Consider the following 14,545-nt stretch of genomic DNA (forward strand, 5'->3'; position numbering starts at 1 on the left):
GCTTCTAGTGCTGGACATCCGGGTATACATCGGGCTCTGTCTCTTGTGAAGCATACCTTTAATTGGCCTAAAATGCGTGCATTTATTGAAAACTATGTGGTAGGTTGCCGGGTTTGTCAGGTTGCTAAGGCAGAACGCCTTAGAAGCGCAGGTTTATAACAGCCATTGCAAATTCCAGGTAATAAATGGGAAAGTATTTCCATGGATTTTATTACTGGTTTGCCTCGAACACGCAAGGGTCATGACTCCATTTGGTTCATAGTCGACCGTCTGACAAAAATGACTCGATTCTTACCTACTAGAATAACTATTTCAGCTGTTCAGCTGGCTCACGAGTTGTGGACCACTTGTTTAAGCTGTATGGTTTGCCCTCTGACATAGTCAGTGACAAGGACTCCAAGTTTACAAGTACCTTTTGGACACTTGTTTTTGAGAAGTTGGAAACTACTCTAAGTATGAGTTCCTCAGATCATGCACAATCCGATGGCAGTACAGAGAAGGTCAACCAATTGGTTGAAGATATGCTTCGGGCATATGTTTCTACGAGACAGTCTTCATGGGACGATTATCTACCTATGATAGACTTTACTTATAACAGTGCAAAGCATTTGAGTACTAGTTACAATCCTTTTATGCTTATGTACGGGTTTCAACCTAAGTCACCAGTTATGGTTGGGTTAAAGGGAATCCAAAATGATGCTGCAAAGACCTTCTTGCTAGACATGCAATCAGATCCACTCCCACGGACATAAAGAGTGGGTTCTGTGGGACTATTCTAAAAACCAAGGGATAGTAAGTGTGCATGAATTTTGGCATACCATGCCGTGGGTGCCTGCTTCAAACCATAAAGGGCTTTTCTAAGCCGGCATACCTTATTTTCAGAATTAACAACCTCAAAGCCAGGAGGTTGTGTGACATAAACTTCTTCCTGCAAATCCCCATAAAGAAAAGCATTCTTGATGTCAAGTTGGTGCACTTGCCAATGATGATGGGCTGCAATGGCAATGACACATCTAATGGTAGTAATCCTGGATGTGGGAGCAAATGTCTCCTCAAAGTCAATGCCTTGTTGTTGGGCATACCCTTTTGCAACAAGACGGGCTTTGTATCGATCTATGCTGCCATCAGATTTCCTTTTAATTTGTAGACCCACCGCGTTCCAATGGCATGCTTGCCGGAAGGGAGATCTACTAATTCCCATGTGTCATTTTTGGCAATAGATTGTAACTCAGCTCTCATTGCATCCATCCACTCTTTGCTATCAAAAGCATCTTTATGGCACAGAGGCTCTTCATTGCAAGCTGTAGCAATGTGTGCAAACTCAAGAAAGTGACCATGCTGTCTGTTCCCTGATCTTGTCCGGGCAGCAAAAGGCTGATCTTGTTTGCTGTCCCTCAATGTATCAAGAAGCCATCTGGGAACTTGCCTTTGCTGTCTATTGACAGCTCTTTCTTCAATGACTGCATCATGAGTAGTGGGATCATTTTGTGCCGGAAGAGAAACCTGCAAATCAACATGAGGTTGTGGCCGATTATTGCTTAGTGGAGGGCCTGCAGGAGGCTCATGTTGCTGGTCAAAATCCTCTTCTGATGATGGCAAGGGTAACCAAGATTCAAAGGCATCAAACATGACAACATCTGGCTTTGCTTTGCAGTCCACAAGAGGGGAAGCTGAATGTTCAGCAAAGATCACATCTCTACTGACAATAATCTTCCCAATATTTGGTTGATATAACTGATACCCTCTGCTCTCCTGGCTGTAACCAATAAATATGCATTTGATTGCCTTGTCATCAAGCTTATGTCTCAGCTGAGATGGTACATGAACATATGCAAGAGACCCAAAAACTCTCATGTGTGAAAGTGAAGGCTTCCTGCATTTCCATGCTTCATAAGGTGTAATAGTCTTCAATGCCTGTGTAGGTGATCTATTCAGCACATAGTTGGCACACATTACTGCATCAAGGCAAAATTTATTGGGCAAAGACTTGGCCTTAAGCATGCATCTGGCCATCTCCATTGTGGACCTGTTTTTCCTTTCAGAAACAGGATTCTGCTGAGGAGTGTAAGGAGTAGTGCATGAGTGAATAATGCCCCGTGAAGACAGAAATGCATCAAACTCCTTTGACATATACTCTCCCCCCCTATCTGTGTTGAGGGTGACAAGCTTGCATCCTGATTCATTCTCAACCATATTCAGCCATCTCTGAAAGCATAAGAAAACTTCAGATTAGGCCTTTAAAGGAAATACCCAGCAATAGTGAAGAACCATACAATGCCAAATGTGACGAACTCTTTTTGAGGGAGGTCGGTTGCAAGGTCACGGATATGCCAAAGATTTCTACCAACTAAGATATTTCGAACCATGGAACTCCACAAGGAGTAGTTGGTGCCATCCAACTTATCCTCCTGTGTGAGAACCCCGAACACCTCATTTGAGTTGTTCTGTGCTATTTTTAAAGAAAAAGTGATATATTCCATTCAAAACGAATCATACAACAGGTGGGAGAGAAAGTACTCTATCCCTAGCCTCAACAATGTGGCCAAAAAGCCATGGTGGAGGTCTAAAATGCCATGACATCCCAAAAGGGGTCAAATGAAAAAATAATGAGCAGTCCCATGTCCTCATGAAGGATAACAGTGTGTCAGCCTCCATGCATAAATGGGCCCAAGGACAAAAGAACATCGCGAACACCATATCCACCATAGGGTAATGGCACTTCACGGGCAGCCTCTTCTAGAAGGACTATTTTTCTTCGAGTTTGGAAGGGTTCTCCTCTTTTCTCGAAGGTTTCTACTGGATTAAGATGGCACTATCAGCCCCAATTCTTTCTTTTTGGCTCTTGAGCTTTTCATGCATTGCATGGTGTATCCCGTATGGAGCTTGCTCTAACAATACTTAATAGAAGTCTCTTTCTGGGAAAAAAAAATTTATGATCTGGTGCTTCTCTGCACCAAATCGGGTCAGTTATGGCTTGAACTGTTCGCCCTAAGCTCCAGTGTCTGCCCTCAAGGTTTGGTGGAGATCCAAGCTTGGATGGAGGAGTTACGAGGAAATTCGACTGGCTGGCTAAGAAGACCTGCGATGATCTAGGGTTTGACAGTTCCGATTTCTGATTTGCCTTCCTCCAAGGAGTCGCCTCAGCCTCCTGAGCATATGGAGCAAGTTTGAAGATGATTAAAGTCCCTTTTGCCTTGAAATCTGCTTGAAAAATCGGTTCACAGGTGCCGCAGTTTGCAAAATCTCATCAGAATTTTCAGATTATTTTGGGGCTTTTGATATAGAGGCATTTATGGGATGTATGCCATGTGATCTATGCTGTTGGTAAGGAAATTGGTGGATTATAGGCACTATTTCTACCAAATTTGAAATTTATATAGTCTATCCTTGGACTAGCATACATTGGTTTTTTTTTCCCCTTTGTGTAGTATTGGGTATATACAGGGTTTATATCCTCCCATTGATATAAACTGTGACTGCACTTTGTTTCCATTTCAAACTCCCCTAAAATTCGGGACTACACAGTGTACAAGGCATAACTCTGTTGATATCCATTGGGAATTGAGTTATTATTGATCAAGGCTATGGTGCATTTCCACTTGTTAAGATGCCTGCAAAAAGATCTACTGGCCAATCCAGTAAGCAACTAATCGGAAATCTTGATTCCATCACGGAGAAGGAAGCAATTGATGACTCAATAAGGGCTCGTGGAATAGCCATGCTGGGCATTGGTTCTATTGAGGGAGATCAGGCTGTAATTTCTGAGCCCACTGAACCTCATGTTGGAAATATTCAAGGGGATTTTGAAGCTACTCCTCGTGCATAAATGTCCCTTAACCAGGAGCAGATTATAAGGAGTTGTATGGATCCAATGTTACAGATATTCAAGGAGTTAACCAATGAGATCAAGGCCAATAATCAGAGGATTGACCAAAGGATGCAGAACATGTCTGCCACTCTTAATAAAAGGTTTGACCAGTTCAAGAGAAGCCAATTCTATGATGGGAAAAGACCTTTGGATTCCCAAATTGATAGAGACTTGGGTTCAAATGATGATGATCATCATCATCATGTACATGTAGCTGACCCAGTTGGTTTTATGGCTTCTACCCAAAAGACCTATCACTCTAATGGAGTTACAGCTCATATGGATAAGGATTCAGCACATGGTAAGGCTCCTAATAGTAACAGTTCAGCAGCTGAAGAGTTGTGTCAAAAATTCCATTAATATAAATTGCTACCAGCAGACCTTAGGACAGCAATGACATTCCAACAATATATACCAACAGTTAAATCTATTGAACCAAAAGGACCTTTTCATCAAGACAAAGATATGAAAGACAAGATTATACTTCCTAAGTTCAAAGATGATTCTACCTCTCCTAAGGAATTGGAGGAATGGCTCAGCAAGAGGTGATCAAGGTAAAATCAGATTTGATGTTCTTCATCTTGAAGATTATGCCCACTCTTGGTGGAGGCATGCAAGAAGGGTCGACTTTTAAAGCTTGGGATGAGTTCAAGGCTGAAATGTTTAAAACTTTTATATCTCCTTTTACTAGAGATCAATATATTTGTAAGTGGTATGATCTTACTCAGCAAGGATCAGTGAAAAATTATATCAGTCAGTTTTGGAAATTGGCTCTATTTGTTCATGGTATTGATGAAAGAGTTAGAATGCTCAAATTCATCCATGGTCTACACCCTAGTATTGCTTCAGACGTTGCAGCTCAAAAGCCCAATTCTCTTAAAGAGGCCATGCAGTTGGCAAAGCTTTATGAGCCCAAATACAATTGGAAGAAGAAGACTTTGGGTATTGGTCACTTTGGAACTAAGCCTATGGTCAAAGGTGTTTCCAATGATGAAAACAAACTTCCTGCACCTGCTACAACTTCTTCTATTTCTAGGTTCCCCACAGTGTATGGCAATGGCATGGGACAGCCTAAGGTTTACAAGGCTACAGATGTAAAGCCATCATTTAAACCTACTCCAAAGGATGATCTGGGTGATAAAAGAAACAAGTTGGTTAAGCAATTATCTCAAGCAATTATTGATGATAGGAAGAAGAAGAATTTGTGCTACCTTTGTGGTGAGAAGTGGGCCCCTAAACATAGGAATGTGTGTAAAGCTAAAACAGGAGCAAAGTTGAGCATGATTCTAGAGATTGATGATGATTTATCTCCTAATATTCCTGCAGCAAAATCTCAATTCCACTAATATCATGACTGTGTGAATGAAGGCCTTGATGATGATGAGGATCATAGTTCCAAAAAAGGGACTACCTTTCCCTTTGATCCAGGTGATTTTTCCACGTGTGACACCCTGCTTATGGGTGATAGTTTGCCAAAGTGCCCAAATAGTTCTGGACAATGGAACATTAAAGTTGTTGATGTTTATGAGAATAAGATCAGAAATTCTTATGGAAATGATGCCGTTGATGATGATGAAGTGTATTGGATACACAATCAGTTTTGTACAGCATCTCTCCTGATGTTTTTATGGGCTGCAAGGGCTCTCAAACCCTTAGGTTAAAAGGAACAATCAATAACAGACCAGTCCACATTTTGGTTGACAGTGGGAGCACTCCTAACTTCATTAATGCAAAGACACTTCAAACAGTGAGGTTATGCCCATCCACTTTGGATCATGGGATCAAAGTTGAGGTGGCTAATGGTCAGCATTCCCACAGTAAGCAATATTGTCAGGCTGCTCAAGTGCAACTTTCTCAAGACTATACTTTTCATGGAGATCTAATTGTCTTGGAAATGGGACCTATTGACATTGTCCTTGGTTGTGAATGGTTGAGAACCTTGGGGGAATTCTCTATGGACCTTAACAGGCTGTATATGAAGTTTATCAATGAAGGTAAGCACATCACCTTGATGGGTCACCTATCTCCTAAGTTGTCCTTAATTTCTGCAAGAAGAATGGCCAGAGACCTCAAAAGTGTTTGTGGAGTCTATGCTATTCAGTTGACCAAGTCTCAAGAGGGTAATGGGTTGTTGGTGGAGGATAAAGACATGCAGTCCCTATTACAGAAATACTCTAATGTATTTGCTGATCTTCCCAACCATCTTCCTCCCTTGAGAGATGTGGATCATGCAATTGTGTTGGAGCCAGGATCTAAGCCAATCAACAAAGCTCCATACAGACTTTCTACAGCTGAAAGAGAAGAGGTGGCAAGGCAAATAAAGGAACTCCTTGACAAGGAATTTATTACACACAATCAGTCATCCTTTGCCTCTCCTGTATTATTGGTTAAGAAGGAGGATGGCTCATTTAGAATGTATATTGATTACAGGGATTTGAACAAAATGACAATTAAGAGAGTTTGAGGCCAACTGATGGGCAAACAGAGAGGGTTAACCGTTGGTGAATTTGAGGCCAACTGGTCTACTACAACCTCTGCCTATACCTCAAGGTAAATGGACACATATCAGCATGGACTTTATTACAAGTCTACCAGTGACCTCTACACTAAAGGTGTCCACTTCATTCCTACTAAGACACAATATACAGCTTCCAATGTGGCTAAGCAATTCATGAAGAATGTGTTTAAATTACATGAACTTTCGTGATGCTAAGTTTATGGGGCAGTTTTGGCAAGAGCTTTTTAGTTCTATGGGAACACTTCTTACCCCAAGTACAGCAGATCACCCTCAAGCTAATGGACAATTAAGAATAGGTTTCCTATCCCTAGAATTGATGATCTACTGGATGAGCTTAAAGGGGCAAAGTACTTCACAAAGATTGACTTAAGGTTAGGCTAGGAGATGAACATAAAACTGCCTTCAAGACAGAACGTGGGCTTTATCAATTCAAAGTGATGGCATTTGGTCTAACCAATGCACCTGCAACTTTTCAGGCCCTAATGAACAAGGTATTGCAGCCTTTCTTCTATAAATTTGTTTTTGTATTCTTTGATGATATATTGATCTACAGCAAAACAAAAGAAGAGCATTTATTGCATGTCCAGCAAGTATTGGAAGTATTAAGGACACACTAGTTGTATGCCAAATCAAGTAAATGCACTTTCATGGTTGAAGAAGTGGAATATCTTCGCCATATTGTCAGCAGTAGTGGCATTAAGGTGGATCCCAGGTAAAGGATTGGCCTATACCTCAGAATATCACCCAGCTGAGAGGTTTTCTTGGTCTAGCATCATTCTATAGAAGATTTATAAGGCATTTTGCCAAATTGGCAGCTCCTCTCACTGATCTTCTAAAAAAGAATGCTTTCCAATGGTCTAAAAGTGCCAATAAGAGCTTTCAAGCATTAACTTCAGCACCTATCTTGGTATGTCCTGATTTCTCTCAACCTTTTATAATTGAGGCTGATGCTAGTGGAAGGGGTATTGGAGCTGTTCTAAAGCAGAGTCATGAAGTTATTGCCTTTGAAAGTCAGAAATTGGATGACAAGGAGTCAAGTTTCCACATTTATGACCAAGAGATGTTGGCAATACTTCATGCAATCAAAAAGTGGCACCACTACATCTATGGCAGAAATTTCAAGGTCAAGACTGATCATAAGACTCTCAGATATTTTCCATCTCAGTCTTCTCTATCACCCAAGCAAAGGAGATGGCTGTCCATTGTGCAAAACTATGACTTTGACATAGATTACAAGATGGGCAAAGAAAATATTGTGGCAGATTCTCTTTCCAGGATATGGGCTTGTACTTTGTCATCTATTACTGAGGTTTATAAGGATTGGATCCATGGCATTCAAGAAGAGTATCTCAATGATCCTCAAGCAGCTGCTATGTTCCAAAACTTGCAAGATCTTGACTGTCAGCAATATCCCAATTTCAAGTTGCATAATGGGCTCTTGTGGTATAATGATAGAATATTTCTTACTGAAAATTCCTCCTATAAGCTGCTAATCTTGCAGGAATTTCACTCATCTCCTATGGCTGGGCATATAGGCCTCAACAAGACGTATGATAAGATAAAACAGAGTTTTTATTGGAAGGGGCTTTGGAAGGATGTTCTTGCTTATGTACAAAGCTGTAAGCCATGTCAACAAAACAAGCAGTTGAATTTGAGGCCATCTGATCTACTACAACCTCTACCTATACCTCAAGGTAAATGGACACATATCAGCATGGACTTTATTACAAGTCTACCAGTGACCTCTACACTAAAGCTGTCCACTTCATTCCTACTAAGACACAATTTACAGCTTCCAATGTGGCTAAGCAATTCATGGAGAATGTGTTTAAATTACATGGACTTCCTCAGGAGATTGTGAGTGATCGTGATGCTAAGTTCATGGGGCAGTTTTGGCAAGAGCTTTTCAGTTCTATGGGAACACTTCTTACCCCAAGTACAGCAGATCACCCTCAAACTAATGGGCAAACAGAGAGGGTTAACCGTTCGTTGGAAGAGTATCTAAGGCATTTTTGTTTTGAGACCCAAGCATCTTGGGATCAATGGTTGCATCTAACTGAATTTTGTTATAATACCACCAAGCACACTTCAATTGGTATGAGCCCTTTTGAAACCATGTTTGGCTGTAAAGCTCATGTCCCATCAACCATTAGTGATCAAGCATTGACCAGCCAGCAAGCCAAGGATGATTTGGCTCACATGACTGCTCTATTACAGCAATGTAAAGATAATATGGTAAGGGCCCAAGCAAGGATGAAGGATTATGCTGATGAGCATAGGAGAGATCTTCATTTTGAAGAAGGGGATTATGTGTTTCTCAGATTACATAAGTCCAAGCATGCTTCTTTGAAAGGTAATACCAATGTTAAACTTGCTCATAGGTATTATGGACCTTGCAAGGTTTTGAGGAAAGTTGGGGAAGTGGCTTATGAGTTGGAGCTTCCATCATCCTCTAGAATACACAAAGTATTCCATGTGTCACTTCTCAAGAAATATTTGGGACCTAAGGAACAAGTTATGGAAGAGCTACCTCCTATGGATGAAGAGGGCCAGATTGAGTATATACCTAAGAAGATCCTTGGATTTAGAGATCATGTGTTGAGGAACAAGTCCTACATGGTATATTTTATCAAATGGAGAGGTCTACCTGATGAGGAGTCTTCTTGGCAGCCATCTACAATTGTGGAACAGTACCCTCATTTGCTTAGCTGAATTCTATGGCCAAAATTGCATCTTTATGGGCAGATCTGATTTTCTTTTGCTATATGGCATATATGGATATGTTGCAGCGAGCATTCACTATTTTTTTCAGATCAGCATGTCTCTCACTGGATTATATGATCAGATCTGTTATATTGGACAGCATAGCTCTTCCACCCTATTGCTTGGTCTCTTGGGAATATTATATGATCCATTTACAGGTCAGCATGCCTACAGGGAGGTATTTAACTAAGAAACTTCATTGTTCAGCTGATATGACCAGAGTTGAGCTATTCAGGTTTACGAGGAGAATTGTATATCCAGGTTACAGCCTTTTCAAATTTGAGGACAAATTTCTATTTGAGGGAGGGAGGATTGTAACAGAGGGTGACTTTTACTTAGGCTAAAAGTTAGTGGAAAGGCCTTTATTGGTTTGTAAGTGTTTTTCCTTTCTTTAAAGCTTAGGGTATACCATAAGTTGCCACGTGGCATCCTAGGAGGTAATCCCATGTGCAATATTGCTTTGTACTCACCTGGGCCATACCTATATAAGGGCCCTAGTTGTACTTGGCATTCATTCATGATTTGTACTTCATTACTGAGATAGAATACACAGCAAGAGTCCTATTACTCAGCTGAATTCTAATTGGGATTGATTCCTCCTGTCCTTGTGCAGCCCCTCACAAGTTTCTGTTGTAGGTCCAACCCATGACCTTTCACTCCTACTTTTTTCCTAATACATACAATACTTCACTACTCTAACTTTCCTGCCCTATTTCCATTATGTTCTACCAACTTAGTGGCGTTTACCTTCAGTTAGAACCAGTCCTGTTGCATACATGGTTATACACTAATATGCACATTGTCGAAAGCAGAAGCACCAAGCTACATCTTAATGCAACAGCCTTTGTTTTCAAAACTTAAAGAAGTCGTCAAATTCTGAACTTTAAGATCAAATTATTATGAAAGCCTAATCTCTTACACAAATTAATTAAAACAGGATGTCAGACAAATAAGAACAGGAAAGAGGATCAGAACAGTCTGTAAAGAAGCGCTCAACACATAGATGTCAAAAAACAGACCTGTTTTTTCTCAACATCCTTGGGCCCTATTTCAATGCGCAGAGGCACTCCCTTAAGTTCCCAATCAGAGTACTTCCATCCAGGAGTTTTATCTCTTGTGTCTTCCTTCACTCTAAAACCTGCATCTCTGAGCTTTTGAGCTGCCTCAGAGGAGGCAGTCAAAATACGGCTGGGATCTACATCATTAAATAAAACAGGTATCACGACGACCTGCACTGGAGCGACTCGAGGAGGCAATACTAACCCTTTATCATCCCCATGTATCATCACCATGACTCCAATCTGATTGTCTCATACAAACCACAACACAGTTAGATATTATCATATGATAATCCGAAAAAATATGATCACAAAACGATTACATGAACTAGACAAGTTAAAATTAGAAAAGCCCAATCGTTGCTTACCACTCGTGTAGTAAATGCCCAAGAATTCTGCCAAACCATTGACCTTTCACGTTTCTCATCTTCAAAATAAATCTCAAACATTTTCGAGAAATTCTGCCCCAGGCAATGAGAAGTGGCTCCCTGTATACCACGCCCTGTGTTTGGAATGAATGCCTGCAATCAACATGGCCATCATAATATCTATAGGCCCATTGAAAAGTATATCATTTTACACTTCAAATGCAAGACTTCATTTATTTGATGTGTCCCTCAGGTCACACCTCCACTGTTGTAGTGTAAAGACCACCCGCAAATTTCTCAACTTCACTCTTGATGCCTTTGATAACTGGCACAGCCAAAAACTCCTCATATATTCTCCTATACAGCTCCAGCACTGTTTGAACCTACATAAAAGTTACAGCACAATTTATAGTAAATACGTCATGCTTGAATTTCAATTTAAGCAAAAAGAGTTCAACAATACAACTAACATGTGACTCTATCCTTAGTACACTACAGTGCTCTCTCCCTATTTTATCATCTCACAGATTCTGATCTCAATTATGTAAGCTTCCGGCCTGTGTTTTGCATGATACTACATTTATGGCCAGTATATCTCACATGCAGACTTACTACATAGAAGATCAGATTGTAACAGGGCATTACAATTACTAGACCATGACTTTGATCATGGGGCATTACAATTACTAATTATTAGACCATGACTTTTGTCATGGGGCATCACAATTACTAATTTACTAGACCATATTTCCCCAGGACATCATGTTTGCCTCAATCAAACACAAGGCGCAGACATCAAAAGCATTACAATTATTAATTACTAGACCATGACTTTTGTCATGGAGCATCACAATAACTCATTTACTGGACCATATTTCCCCCAAGACATCATATTTGCCTCAATCAGACACAAGGCGCAGACATACAAATTCCAAACCAGGAACCAAAACAACAATTTCTAAAACACTTGAAACTCCTATAGATTAGGAAAACATGTTTTCCAACCTTGTATTTTGAAATAGAGTCAGGCCATTTGAGTCCAAGAGTTATTATTGCGGTTCCGAACCTTTTTAGTGGGGGGCACAACCTCATTTCGACATTTGAGGACCTTATACCAACCAGCAGATCCATTCTTAGACTTAAATCCTACTGATACATGTGGTAACCAAAAGAGAGGAGTGTAGCCATAAGCCTGTATTACTGTACCAAGATATGTCAAGGCTCCTAACGCACTCTAAGCCTTTCCTAAATTCCTACACAGAATTAAACTCATAGAGTATAATCTATCTAAAACTAAAGGCATACTTAAAACCGAATTATTTAACGTTTGACATCTCTTTGACTCTCATTCAGATTTGACCTTTTCCCATTGAGATTCTCAAGCGCTATCCATCCCATTACCTTGCAGACTGTAAACTAGGTCAAGAGATGGAAGCAATGGAGGTGGAAGCAATAAGCTGAAATCTGTATGCTGTAATGAATTGCTGCAACCATGAAATGAGTACAAAGTACACCCAATATAACAAAACCCTAGAACAAGGTGTCCTAGTAGTACTAATGTACTAACTGGTACATGTACTAACTGTACCGTGTGTCCTAACTGCCTATAACTAGGCCTACAAGGCACATATCAAGGAATGGATGGCACCTATGGATATCCCATAGAATGGCCTACAAACCCCCTCCATGGTATGGGCTGAAGTATCCTGAACACGTCTAAGAATACCTAAAGAACTAATGTCATGGCTGCATATGTTCATCCTATATGGATATAGCAACCTATGACTGTACAAGCATAACAGATCAAGTCACAAAAGATACTAAGTTCAAAGCTTCCCGGAAAGCTTCAAACTTAGGTCGAGGAAGAGCTTTCATAAAAAGATCTACCAAGTTGTCTTCAGTGGGAACATAAGACAACTGAATATCACCTGCTGACAATCTCTCTCTGACATAGTGATAATGAACCTCAATATGCTTTGTGCGGGCATGGAAAAATGGATCCACGCAACAGCCAAAGCACTCTGACTATCAGTGAAGATGACGGTGGGAGTTGTCTGACATGCATAAAGATCTGCAAGTAACTTCCGGATCCAAACACACTCCATTGTAGCTATAAAAGCTGCGCTCTACTCAGTCTCACAGCTAGAAGTAGCAACTGTAGTTTGCTTCTTGCTAAACCAAGAGATGCATGAAGTACAGTTGCCACTATGTGACACACGCATGTCAGAGCAGCGAGCCCAATCACTATCTGCGAATCCATGTATGACAAGTGAAGAATTGGCCTTGTAGAGAAGGCCCAAATAGTGAGTGCCTTTGAGATACCTGAAGTCATGCTTCACGGCCTGCCAATGGTGTGTAGAGGGACTATGCATATATATGCTCGGATTTCAACGTACAGGTCGTCCATACATGTACCGTACATACATTTACTGTATTGTTAGTTCAATACTTTCGCAAGAGATTGTACTTTGTGCGAGTTTTCTCTGCCTTGCAGGTTTTCCTTAGCAGGTGATTTTGGCAGGTGCACTTTGCAAATAGCCATTGTTTGGCTTAGATTTTGCAAAGAATTTGGGGAATTTTATTTGTTGCAGGCATTGCAGTCAGGTTGTCGAATCTGCTCCAAACATTTGGGGTTTTTTGGTTCTGCTTGCAATCTTGCAGACAAAATTTGCGGCTTTTGCAAATAATTACAAAATTTGGGGCTTTTGGTCGATTTGCCCTCTTTCAGCTGCAATTTCTTGCAAGAATTTGGGGCTTTTGCATTTTGGATGCAATTTGGCAATGGACAAATCATTTGGGAGCTTTGCAAGCAGTTTTGGACTCAGTTTGAGTCACATTGCAGACATTTGCCACTTTTTGTAGATAAATTTTGCAGATTTTGGGCATTTGCAGAGCATTTTGGTGCATTTCAAGCCTTTGATAGGATGTGACAGCAATTGTCATATTGGGCAGATTTTTTACAGACTTTGGTTGTGCATCTTACATCCCAGGAAGGGATTTTACTTGTCTTGTTTGCTGCATTTTTGAATTGTCTGGCAAATATGGCTCAGAACAATCCCAATGAGGTCTTTGGAGTCCTCACACAGGAGGATAAGTTGGATGGCACCAACCACTCCTTGTGGAGCTTTATGGTACGCAACATTCTAGTTGACAGACATCTCTGGGATTATGTCAATGGAGATGAGACAAGGCCGGAAACTGTGTCTACACCTGTCACTCCTATAGATGGAGGTAGGGGTAGAGGTCAAGGTGCAGGACAAGTGGTAGAAGCAGTAGCTGCTACTTTGCAGCAAAACAAAAAAGGTGGGATTCATGGGATACACGAGCTCTTTCAATCATTTCTCTTTCTGTCAAGAGGTTTATTATTCCTCACATTCGGTCATGCAAGACCTCGAAGGCAGCTTGGGATATTCTAGAGAGCATGTTTGCAGCAAGAAATGATGCCAGAGTCTCATTCCTGAAGAGAACTATCTCATACACACATGGATGAGGGAGATTCCATGAATGCTCATCTCACCAAGCTTCAGGATTTGAGGGAACAGTTGCTGAATATAGATGAGACTATTCTGGATTCAGAGATGATTACCACCACTCTGAATTCTCTTCCTGAGTCCTATCTTGTTTCCATACCTCGCTGAATTTGTCATTGAGGGGGGGTAGCAATCCTCTCTCTTTTTACAAGTTGGTAGGACTCTTGTTGCAGGAAGAGCAGACAAGAAAGAACATGGCCACACGGGCTGGTGAGCATGCCATGCTTTCAAAGTTCAAGCCCAAAGGGAAAGGCCAGCAAAAGCAACATGGAAATCAGCCCACACATCAGCATAAAGCTGATTTTGGACAGCCCTCTCATAAGGCTAGAAGCCTAAGAGGAAGGGCATTTGTCACTATTGCAAGAAGCCGGGTCATTACATTGGTGAATGCAAGAAGCGAATAGCTAAAGAGAAGAAAAAGAATTCGGATTTGGCTGTCT

General features: G+C 40.8%; 1 protein-coding gene across 1 annotated transcript in view; it reads right to left on the bottom strand.

The window, feature by feature from the left end:
• Window positions 1-14,545, bottom strand: part of LOC147879909 (Class II aaRS and biotin synthetases superfamily protein) — an 88,526-nt gene that overhangs the window by 26,075 nt on the left and 47,906 nt on the right. The window contains exons 7-9 of the mRNA XM_087371544.1: window positions 10,836-10,958; window positions 10,576-10,728; window positions 10,169-10,450 (exon numbers count right to left, since the gene is read on the bottom strand). Of these exons, the coding sequence (XP_087227670.1) occupies window positions 10,169-10,450; window positions 10,576-10,728; window positions 10,836-10,958 (558 nt within the window). The remainder of the gene's footprint in view (window positions 1-10,168; window positions 10,451-10,575; window positions 10,729-10,835; window positions 10,959-14,545) is intronic.

The sequence above is a fragment of the Dipteris shenzhenensis genome, chromosome 33 (genome assembly GCF_047967505.1).
Source record: "Dipteris shenzhenensis isolate YYH24624 ecotype China chromosome 33, Dip_SZ_1.0, whole genome shotgun sequence".
Lineage (NCBI taxonomy): Eukaryota > Viridiplantae > Streptophyta > Polypodiopsida > Gleicheniales > Dipteridaceae > Dipteris > Dipteris shenzhenensis.